Source organism: Leptodactylus fuscus, chromosome 5 (genome assembly GCF_031893055.1).
Source record: "Leptodactylus fuscus isolate aLepFus1 chromosome 5, aLepFus1.hap2, whole genome shotgun sequence".
Taxonomy (NCBI): domain Eukaryota; kingdom Metazoa; phylum Chordata; class Amphibia; order Anura; family Leptodactylidae; genus Leptodactylus; species Leptodactylus fuscus.
This window is the reverse complement of record NC_134269.1, coordinates 27,560,014-27,572,236: the sequence shown is the minus strand read 5'-3', so window position 1 is coordinate 27,572,236 and position 12,223 is coordinate 27,560,014. Positions and strand designations below refer to the sequence as shown.

At 42.4% G+C, this 12,223-nt stretch overlaps 1 protein-coding gene across 1 annotated transcript; it reads left to right on the top strand.

Annotated features, from left to right (window-relative positions):
• Positions 1–9,864: 9,864 nt before the first annotated feature.
• On the top strand, positions 9,865–10,797 carry LOC142202875 (olfactory receptor 13D1-like). Its single transcript, XM_075273227.1, has one exon. The coding sequence runs from the start codon at positions 9,865–9,867 to the stop codon at positions 10,795–10,797; it is 933 nt and encodes a 310-aa protein (XP_075129328.1).
• The last annotated feature ends 1,426 nt before the right edge of the window (positions 10,798–12,223 follow it).

Here is a 12,223-nt window from a genome sequence, read left to right as displayed (position 1 = left end):
CTGCTCTCATTCACAACCAAAAAGTAAACCTTTACATGTTGCTCCACAACGTTGAGTTCAAAGCCCCAAACATTAGACATAAATCTCTCTATGACTGAATTACTACTGTTTCCACCATCTAATAGATCTGTCCCTGATATATCCATTGCAGTCTCAGGCTTTACTATAACTCCTAGGCAGCAGTTTTTCTTGGGCTTTGTGTCCACGTGGTGCCAGGTCTCCCAGAATGAGCTGTCCTGCAGGGTGTCCTCGAGTTGCTCCATTTTGTGGAAGAGGTACCTCTGTTTCTTCTCTCTGAGGATGCCTTTGTATCACCTTCACAGATTTTTGTAGGCTTCTGTCGCCTTCTTGTTGCTGGGGTCTCTGTGTTTTTGGTTAGAGGCTGCCCTTAGGGAGCGGCGTAGGGATCTGCATTCACTGTCAAACCAATTGTGAGACTGTTTGTTGGTAGGTCTCATGGGTTTAGTCTGTTTCAGACCTGCTAGTTCTGCTGTGGTGTACAAGATGTTCTTGAAGTCTTTTACCGCTCTGGTGACTCCCTGTTGGTCTACCTGGTAGGGGTTCGTATTGAAGTTTGTGAGCAGTCTCTTGATTTTGGATTGGTTGGCTGCAAGGTGTATTCCATGGCCTGGTGTTTAGCCCATTTGAAGTGTCGTGGCAGGTTGTAGAGACCGGCCTGGTGGGCCTGCTGTGTGGGCGGTTTATCCGTGGACCTCATGTAGAGCAGGATCTGATTGTGATCTGATAGGTGTGATTCGGGGGTGATTGTGAAGTCCTCTGTGTCTGCTGGGTCTGCTTCTGTGATGGCAAATTCCACCAGGCTGTTGCCCACTTTGGAGTTTAGTGTGAAGCATCCTATGGAGTCGCCTCTGATACATCCATTCATTATGTATAGTCCCAGGCTCCAGCACAGGTTCAGTAGTTGTTTCCGGCTCTCGTTGACGATTCTATCCTGGCTATTTCTTCTTTTCTGTGTAAGTTCCAGGTGGTGGATCTTGCCTCTGGGGATATGTGGGTTTCCGACGGAGGGCAGATAGTCTTTCTCTGTGCCGTCTTGGTGTTGAGGTCACTGCAGATCAGCACTCTGCTTCTGGGTTGGAATTGGGCAGCTTCCCTTTGTAGGACTTCGTAGATGTCGGGGTTGTAGTAGGGGGACCCTGGTGGGGGAATGTATACTGTGCAGAGATAGATGTCTTGCTGGCCACTGAGGATGTATAGCAAGCTGTACTCACCAGAAGTGCAAACAATGTGGTAATCCAAACGCAATACCATAGAGCATACAGAATGCCGCATGGCATCTGTTGTGACACCAATAAGGAGGGAGGAATGTAACAGCGAGCAGCCAACCAGTGAATAAGCCTAATCCTAGCCCCTTCTGGAGCCAGAAACAATAGGGAGGTGTATTACCAGATTTTGCACGATGACATAGTATGTCAGGGCGGAGCCTAGAAGTGGGCTTATGAGGGGGTTGGCCACTGACTGTTAAGTTCCTCCTCCTTATCAGTGTCACCACACATGCCATTCAGTATTCTGTTTGTTCTATGGCGTTGCATTTGGATCACCACCCTGTTTGCGCTTCCTGTGGTCCATAACGAATAGAGATGAACAAATCTATCGGTCAAATTCGACTTGAATTTTCGAAGAGTCTTTTTTTTTTAAACTTAAACCAAAACTTTTGAGATTAATCTCAGGCAAATTGAAATTTTCAGTGCAAAATGTATTGGATAGTTAAAATACAGAGGAAAAGGAGAATCACATGGGCTGACCTGGCAGCTTCTCTGATAATAATGACAGTGGAGATATACAATATATTGGGAAAAACATTTTTTTTTATGATATTTAAAGCTTTGGGAAAGTTGTGCTGCACTGTTATCAGACCGTGTTGTTTTTACTGATAAAGTCAATCCTTTTACTGAAATATCTTATTTTGTTAGTTTTATCTGGCAATAGTATTTTATTAGTAGCCATACATACAAAGTACTGTTGTCATGGCAAAAAAAATAAAATACCAAAAAACACACAAAAAACAAACTGATTGATATCAGAGCAAAATACTAAATTGACTACTGCAGTGTGATGTAGTCTGATACTTACCACGTCACCATTATAAATAAAGTTTTTTGTAAAAATCACTGCTGCTGAGGCCAATAGAGTAGGGCTATATAACTACTTTTAGTAAAGGTCCAATCAATTAAAGGACCAAGCTGAACATGTCTAATTTTTACAGTATTTCTCAGATAAAAAAGACACGTCTGACTATAAAACCCCCCAGATTTAAACGAGAAAAATTAAGATTAGACGGGGGGGTTGACGAACATGTCATCTTATTGTGTGTGTGAAGGGCAACTTACATTGCATTACAATGTGTAGGAGATGACTGATGACTGACATGGCATTATACTGTGCAGGGGACACTCACAAGGCATTACATTGTGCAGGTTGGGCTAGCATGGCATTAAACTTTACAGGGGTAACTAATGTGGCATTATACTGTGCAGGGGCACTAACATAGCATTATACTGTGGGGTCACTAAAGAGCATTAAGCAGAGGTTGAGTGCATTACGGAGCATTATATTGTGAGTGGGGGCAATAAGGAGCATTATATTGTGGTTGAACTAATGAGAATTTAATGCCCACACACAGTATAATGCCCCATTATCTTATCTCCAAGAAGTATGCTCCTTTTACTTACCCACATATAATTCCCTATTAGTGCCCCTCATACATAATTTACATTAAAAGTAGGCGGGAGGAACATTTACCTCCCACCCTCTGTCCCCAAGTCCATCATCCCTGCTGTCTGCGCAAGAAGTCACACAATTGCAGGCAGAAGGGATGATTACCAATCTCTGCTGCTGGTGCAGGGGATTGGGGAGGGACAGCAGGCAGAAGATGGTTTCTCCCCCCTTCCATCATAATGAAAGTGACAAGAGGCAGGAGTATGTACAGCTGGTGACCCCCTTCTCTGGTACAGTAGTGAAACCGGCAATTCACTACTAGGTGAGTGGGGGTTTGGGCTGCAGATATAGGAGGAGTTGCCAAGCCCAGGAGAGCAATTCCTGCTCGGGTACATTAGTAAAGTGTACAGATGGAGTGCGCAGAACGCTAGGTGCTCTGGGGCCACACAGTGGCTCAGTGGTTAGCACTACAGCCTTGTAGCGCTGGAGTCCTGGTGTTCGAATCCCGCCAAGGGCATAAAACCATCTACAAGGAGTTTGTATGTTCTCCCCGTGTTTGCATGGATTTCCATCCCATATTCCAAAGACATACTGATAGGGAAAAATGTACATTGTAAGCTCTATGTGGGGCTGAAATTTTAATGGAAACAGATGATAAAAAACACTGCAGGTATGACTCGATATGGTGTCAGAACTTATATCTCAGTGTACCAGAACCAATCCCATAGAAAACTATTGGTTTCGTTATGGCCTAGTTTCCCTCTGGTTCCAATGTACCATGCCAGAGGGAAACCAATTATAGGAACTTATGTATGTGAATGCATTATTGCTAACAATAAGAATGTGGGTGACAAAAGCAACACTACTTCTTGTTTTGTTGACACTGTCAGTAACCACAGGATAGTTGTTATTCCTGAAAATGAAGATGTTTTAGCTTACTCATCTCATAGGAGGATATTATATCCAAGAGAGATGTGATCTTTAGTCAGTCTTCTCTGAATTACTCCTCTACCTCTAATTCTTTAACATGTAATTTACAGAAGGGTCTTAATGGACTGTCAACCATGTCTTCTTCACCTTCACTGACACAGATCTCTGATAGTGATGTGGCAGTTGCTAAGTAAGATATTTCTCCTAGTCCAAGTTTTCCTCTTCTTTTTGAGGAGCTGATTGACAATAGTCAGCATTTTAAGTAGAGGAGAAAGAAGGGGTGTGGTACTGTTAGTTATGCGGGTTGGGGTACTAGGGGGAAATCTAAAGGTGGGAATGATGAGGGTATTCAAGAATCCCATGGCCAGAAGATCATGCGGAAGATCATGACATTACTAATGATAATTCTTTGTGAATAGGACCTGCCAACTGGAACATGAGAGGATAAGGGTGAAAGATGGGATCATAACATGATACATTTAAGACACAGTTGGCACTGGCAGTAGGAACTACATGTGGTCATCTCCTGTGTGCAATTTTTTTGTGGATTCCATTTGATGTCTCCATGCCAACTACAACTGAACAGTGTCAATGGCGTAAATATTGTTGATGTGCTGCTATTGGACTTGTAGCAACAAGTAGTCTGCCCTCATCTGTAACTTATATGCAACTTTCATACTTGATGAAATTCCACCTTGTACATGCTGAGGTGTCTGCATTAGCAGCAGAAGGTGGTGAATTATTGTATGCAACAGAACGTAGGAACAACATCTTATTTTGAGATCTACCAAAGAAACCAGGTTGCCTTCTAAATCCATTTTAGGAGGCCACCAAATTTGGGAGTAGAGAGAAGTACAACATCATCGTACTCTCGGTCACTAGTATCTTGATACTGTCAGTGTCTATCTGTCCTGGGTAAATACAAGTAAAACTGGAGGAAGATGAAGAAGTGGGTCAAGGAAATTTAGGCTTGATAGGCTGGACCAAGTTGTGGTGTAATGTATATTGATATACATGTTATAGGCTCTTTTATGTCAAATATCAGATGGATTACAAAGAATGTTGTAAAAAATCTATTGTATATTGGCAGTCAATAAAGGGTAAAAGCCATCCAGACTATGTGGTGTAGAGAAATTAAAATTCATATTTATTTATTTATTTATTTATTTATTTATTTATAAAATTATTACAAAAATGCTCCTTTGTGTCTCCAATGGTGAATCTCCTGGGATCAATAAGAAATCATCTGAAGACTATAAATACTGTAGATGTGACTGTAACAGATCAGCAGCTCCTTAAAGACACAGAACTCCCGGGTAAGATGTGGAAGCTTTATATTTACCAAGGTCAGGGCTGGTCTGCCAGTATAAGAGGGGGCTACACAATATTAGGCAGGGGGCTGTAATGTTGTGTCTGGTGTAAGAATAGTAAACTCTGTGGCCACTGAAGAACCTTTTTTTTTACAAAAATAGATGGGTCATAACATGTCAGTTAGCCATGGCTTTGTATAGGAGAAGAATTCTCTATAAAAATGTCCACCTTGTTTCTACCTTGTAAATTTTTGAAATATTTAATAACATTTTATTTCACTTTATATTTTATTTTATTTTTTATTTTTATTTTTTTTTAATTTTATTTTTATGGTAGAGTTGGAAGGGACCTCAAGGGCCATCGGGTCCAACCCCCTGCGAGTGCAGGTTTTCCTAAATCATCCCAGCTATATGTTTATCCAGATTCCGCTTGAAGATTTCCATTGATGGAGCGCCCACCACCTCCCGTGGCAGCCTATTCCACTCTCTCACTACCCTCACTGTCAGAAAGTTTTTCCTAATGTCTAATCTGTATCTCTTTCCCTTTAGTTTCATCCCATTGCTTCTTGTACTTCCTTGTGCTAATGAGAATAGGGGAGATCCCTCTGCACTGTGACTACCTTTCAGATATTTGTAGACTGCTATTAAATCTCCCCTCAGCCTTCTCTTCTGCAAACTAAACAATCCCAGTTCTTTTAGCCGCTCCTCATAGGACATGGTTTGCAGACCTTCCACCATTTTGGTTGCTCTTCTCTGGACTTGCTCCAATATATCGATGTCTTTCTTGAATTGAGGCGCCCAGAACTGTACACAGTATTCCAGGTGTGGTCTGACCAGGGAAGAGTACAGCGGAATAATGACCTCTCTTGATCTAGATTCAATGCTTGTCTTAATACATCCCAGAATTTTATTAGCCTTTTTTGCAGCAGCACCGCACTGTTGGCTCATGTTGAATTTGTGATCTACTATTATGCCCAAGTCCTTTTCCCCTATGCTATCACTAAGTTCTATTCCTCCCATACTATATATGTTTTTTTACATTTCTGTTACCCAGATGTAGAACTTTGCATTTGTCCCTGTTAAATACCATTTTGTTGGCCTCAGCCCATTGTTACAGTGTGTCTAAGTCCTTTTGAATACACTCTCTCTCCTCTCTAGTGTTGGCTATTCCTCCTATCTTCGTATCATCTGCAAATTTTATGAGTTCCCCAATAATTCCATCGTCCAGATCATTTATAAAGATATTAAAAAGTACTGGGCCCAGAACAGAGCCCTGCGGCACCCCGCTTTTGACTTTCTTCCAATTCGATGTGTAACCATTTAGTATTACTCGTTGTGCCCGATCATTAAGCCAGTTGTGAATCCACCTAACTGATTTTTTGTCAAAGCCATACTTAATCATTTTTTCAATAAGAAGGTTATGTGATACTTTATCAAATGCCTTACTGAAGTCAAGATATACTATGTCCACGGCATTCCCTTGGTCCAACCATTCAGTGATTTTGTTGTAGAAGGAAATCAGGTTAGTCTGACAAGATTTATTGGTCATAAAGCCGTGCTGGCTCTGGTTAATTAATGCCTTCCCATCCAGGTACCGAAGTAAATGTTCCTTGACAATTTGCTCAAAGATTTTTCCTGCTATCGAGGTCAGACTTACCGGCCTGTAATTTCCTGGATCGTCCCTTTTTCCCCTTTTTGTAGATGGGGACAACATTTGCCCTTTTCCAATCTAAAGGGACCACTCCTGTTTCCCATGACTTACTGAAGATTATAGCAAGGGGTTCTGTTATTTCCTCTGCTATCTCTTTCAGGACTCTAGGGTGTAAATCATCTGGTCCTGGGGACTTGGTTTCCTGTAACTTGGCTAAGTGCTCTCTTACCAGACCTTCGCTTATAGTCAGCTTGGAGTCCTCCTTCCCCTCATCTCCATCACCATTAATGTCGATATTTCCATTAGTTTCTTGGGAGAAGACGGATACAAAATATGAATTTAGTAGCTCCACCTGCTGTTCCACCATGTTAACTGTTTCTCCTTTGTCATTCTTCAGGACTCCAATGGTCTCCTTCACTTTTCTTTTGCTTTTAACATATCCCAAAATCCTTTTACCTTACTCTTTGCCTCTTTTGCAAGCTTCAATTCGTGTTCAGCCTTAGCTCCTTTGATGCTTGTCTTGCAGAGTCTGCAGACTGCTGTGTACTCTTCCTTAGGTATAGTTCCCATCTTCCACTTTTTGTATGTTTCCTTTTTCCTTTTTAGCAGGTTATGTAATTTTTTGGTCATCCATCCTGATATTTTTAGGTGCTTCCCATTTTTCTTCCTTCTAGGTATTGTTAGTTCCTGTGCTTTAATGATTTCCCTACGGAAGATTTCCCACCCTTCATGTGCATTTTTGTGCTTAAGAATTTTGCACCATGGAATTCTGCTAACCCTTGCCTTCAGGCTCTTGAAGTCTGCCCTGCTAAAGTCGAGCCTTGAAGTCTGTGTCTTCTCAGGTCTTCTTCTTCTTGCAACCCCAAACTCAAGTATAACATGATCGCTGAATCCCAGTGTCCCTGCTACCCGTAGTCCCTTAACCATGTGCTCTTTGTTGGTTAGGACTAGGTCCAAAATGGATGTTCCTCTCGTGTTTTCTTCTACTAGCTGGGCAATGAAGTTGTCTGCTAGAGAGGATAAAAATTTGATGGAGCCTTTACTCTTGGCTGTGTGGGTTTCCCAATGAATGTCAGGGTAATTGAAGTCTCCCATGATCACTATTTCATGTTTCTTTGAGAGCGTGGTCATTTGCTGTGAAAAAATCTCATCCATGTCTTCTGTCTGTCCTGGTGGTCTGTAATAAACGCCTACTATGATGTCCTTATTGTTTTTCCCTTGAATTACTACCCAAATAATTTCCAGTAGATTATCATTCTGTAAAACTGTAATTTCTGTGGAGATGTGTTCTTTTTTAACATACAATGCAACTCCACCCCCTCTTTTATTAGTTCTATTCTTTTTGAATAAGTTGTATCCTTCCATCTGTATGTTCCAATCATGCATGTCGTTCCACCAGGTTTCTGTGATGCCGATGACATCATAGTTTTCCTTGTGTATCATCAGCTCTAGTTCTCCTTGTTTGTTTCCCATGCTTTGTGCGTTTGTGTAAAAACATTTCAGATTGTGCTCTGTTGCATCCTTTTTCGTAATTTCCTTCTGAGTATCCTGTGTTGGGTCCTCTTTACCACATCTAGTAACCTTGTTTAGTATGTCTTTTAGCTGCATGTTCTTGTCTTTCTTTTTTTCTTCCCATCCCCTCTTCTTCTAGTTTAAAGCCCTTCTGATGAGTGTGGCAAGTCTTCTGGCAAATATGTTTTTCCCAGGTTTTGTGAGATGTATCCCGTCTCTAGCAAGGAGTCCATCGTAGAGGTAATTCACGCCATGGTCCAAAAATCCAAATCCTTGCTCTCGGCACCACCGTAGAAGCCAGGTGTTTACCTCTAGTATTCTATTCCATCTCCTGATGCCATGACCATCAACTGGGAGGATTGATGAGAATACTACCTGCGCATCCAGTTCCTTCACTGTCTTCCCCAAATTTTCAAAGTCTTTATAGATAGTTGGTAAATCATTTTTTGCCGTGTCATTTGTACCCACATGTATCAGTAGGAATGCGTAGTCGTCCTTGGAGCTGAGGAGGCTTGGTATCCTATCGGCCACATCCTTGATTTTTGCTCCTGGGAGGCAGCATATATAACTTGTCCAGAAGACCACTCCTTTGAGACAAACTCCCCTCCCTCCCACGTTAAAGAGGACCTTTCACCATATCTGGGCACAGGCAGTGTTATATACTGCCAGAAAGCTGACAGTGCGCTGAATTCAGCGCACTGTCGGCTTTCCCGATCCGTGCCCGGTGTAAAGCGCTATCGGTCCCGGTACCGTAGCGCTTTACAGTCAGAAGGGCGTTTCTGACCATTAGCCAGAGACGTCCTTCTGCCTCGCGGCGCCAATCGCGCTGATCTGTGGAGCGGGGAGGAACGCCCCCTCCCTCTCCTGATAATGCTCGTCTATGGACAAGCTGTGTGAGCAGAGGGAGGGGGGCGTTCCTCCCCGCTCCACAGTACAGCGCGATTGGCGCCGCGAGGCAGAAGGACGTCTCTGGCTAATGGTCAGAAACGCCCTTCTGACCATAGAAGAGCTACGGTACCGGGCCGTAAGCTCTTCACACCGGGCACAGATCGGGAAAGCCGACAGTGTGCTGAACTCAGCGCACTGTCAGCTTTCTGGCAGTATATAGAACTGCCTGTGCCCGGATATGGTGAAAGGTCCTCTTTAAAGGGCAAGTTTTTTAGGGACAAAAATTTTCACCCATCACATGAAAGCTACCTGTCTATCAGCAGACCACCCCCTTATCTTAGCACTTTTTTTCCAATGGGAACCTCTTTGAGAAGACCACACATTGAATTATGTATACTGTAAGATGAATATGGTCACAGCTCTGTGGTATACCATATCAACGGACTGCAGCAAGAGACTTTTAAGGAACCTCAGGGAAGAACAGTCACCAGAATCCCACCAGAGAAGATAAGCCCCCTCATAGTCAATGAAATCTGCCACTGAGATGCCCAGCAGTTCAAATTTTGCCTGGAAAATCCTGTGAACTGGGTCATAAAAGAGATTTGTTTTATGTATATCCCAGACAAAATTGGGAACTCTTGGGTTACCTTTAAATGTCTAATTTTGTCCTCTGAAATGCCAGCAAATATGATCACGATTAGCAATAGGGTGGGGGGGGTGGTGGAAGGGGAGTCATGCTGAGGTTTAGAAATCAGAGGAGAGCCATGCTAGGAACCAGGTATTAGAGGGGCAGCCATGTGAGTATTTTCATTATGATCTGTAATACTCAATGTAACAACATTGTATCTTTGCTTTGATTTTTGATACATATGAATCATAGATCATATTACTAAGATGTATAGAAGTGCAGATAATGAAACATTTTATGGAGGTTTTACATTGCAAACCTTCTCCGGACCTCATAGTTCTTCTATTGCTCTTGTCCTAGGCATATCACTGATGTATCTCCTGTCTGTACTGGGAAACCTTATTATTATAGTGGTTGTATGTGCGGCTCCGCAGTTACATACTCCGATGTACTTTTTCCTGTGTAACTTGTCCATCCAGGATATCATTTATGTCTCCAATATCCTTCCAAAGCTCCTGGTCATTCAGGTCACTGAAGAAACAAAAATTTCCTTCCTAGAATGTCTCACACAGATGTTTGTATTTGCAACTTGTGGAGATTCTGAGTTCTTCCTTTTGGCTTTTATGGCTCTTGACCGATATGTCGCTATTTGTATCCCCTTGAGATATTCCATCATCATGAACAAGAGAGTCTACATTGCACTTGCCCTTATCTCCTGGACAGCAGGTTTCTCAAACGCATCACTATTTGTCTTCTTAATTTCTCGTTTAACATTTTGTGATCCGAAACGTATCACTCATTTCTTCTGTGACATAAAGGCCTTAATAAGACTGTCCTGTGGGGACGTCACACACGTGAATATTGTAACATTAACAGAGACAGGTATCGTAGCAGTTTCTCTGTTTGCCATGATCTTGACTTCCTATGCTTTTATTATCTCCACTATCCTGAGGATCAAGACATCGGCTACAAGACTGAAGGTCTTCTCCAGTTGCTCCTCTCACCTCACCGTTGTTTTCCTCTTCTGTGGGACTTCATTAACTGTATATCTAAAGCCTGACTCTAAAGACTCCACAAACCTAAACAAGATGCTTTCACTGTCATATGTGGCAGTAGTTCCAGCCTTAAACCCTCTAGTCTATAGCCTGAGGAACAGAGAAGTCTTGAATGCTTTGAGAGCTTTAAAGATCATTCCCTGAAATACTATAACTTGACTTTGAAGAAAATGCAAAATGGCTTATCAACTTAGCACTCATACTGATACGCTTCTACATTCTATATCTGCTTCCTGAGCTTTTTAATAAAATGATCAATGATGGACATGCGAGGACTGTGTCATCCAATAATTTAAAAAATTACTTTTCTCAAAACCAGACATGTGAAATCCAACAGCTACAAGTTTGTATTATCATGATGCAAAGATATTCCTCCTAGTCTTAGTCTTCTTGCTCTTTTTGATGAGTTGGATGAAAAAAGTCAATATTTATTTTAAGTAAAGGAGGAAGATTAAGTCATAACTTTTGTTTGTGGAGGTTGTACTGGCATGTGGTTTTGTACTGATTATTGTGTAGTTTGAGTAACTAGGGGAAAAAATAGAGATGGAAACGTGGATATTCAATTATTATTATTATTATTATTATTATTATAGAACCATTAATTCCATAGTGCTTTACATTTGGGGGTTACATACAGTACACAGAATATACAGGTAGATATAATACTAACAGTGACCGACTGGCACAGTGGGGTAGAGGGCCCTGCCCGCGAGGGCTTACAATCTATGAGGGAAGGGGTAGAGACAGAAGGAGAGGGAGAGACTGTACAGATGGTGGTGAGGTGATAGTGTTATTGGAGGTTGTAGGCCTTCCTGAATAGATGAGTCTTCAGGGCCTTCTTGAAGCCTGTGATTGTGGGGGTCAGTCTTATGTGTCGTGGTAAGGAGTTCCAGAGTATGGGAGATGCACGGGAGAAATCCTGGAGACGGTTGTGTGAGGAGCGGATGAGAGCAGAGTGGAGTAGGAGGTCATTGGAGGATCTGAGGTTACGTGTGGGCAGGTGGTGGGAGATTAGGTCAGAGATATATGGAGGGGCCAGGTTGTGGATGGCTTTGTGTGTTAACGTTAGTATCTTGAACTCAATTTGCTGGGCTATAGGTAGCCAGTGGAGGGACTGGCAGAGGGGAGCAGCCGATGAAGAATGAGGGGTGAGGTGAATTAAGCGAGCAGCGCAGTTTAAGGTGGACTGGAGGGGGGCAAGGGTGTTTGCTGGGAGTCCATGGAGAAGGGTGTTGCAGTAGTCTAAGCGGGAGATTATGAGGGCATTGACGAGCATCTTGGTAGTTTCAGGGGTGAGGAAGATGAAACAGAGGAAAAGCGGGGTAGATGATGACATAGTCGGTGATAATTATTTTGTGAATAGGACCTGGTAATTGATTCAGGGATATATCAGAGGAAGAGGGAAGTGACAAAGGTGACAAGCCCCAACATCCAAAAAGCTGGCCCAGAGCAGACCTAGGGGTGTAGGTAGTGGTACTTGTGGAGGCAGTGGCAGATACATCTCAGGCACTGTCAGCTTTCTAGTGATATATAAAACTACACTTTCATGAGCACATGAAAGGTCCTATTT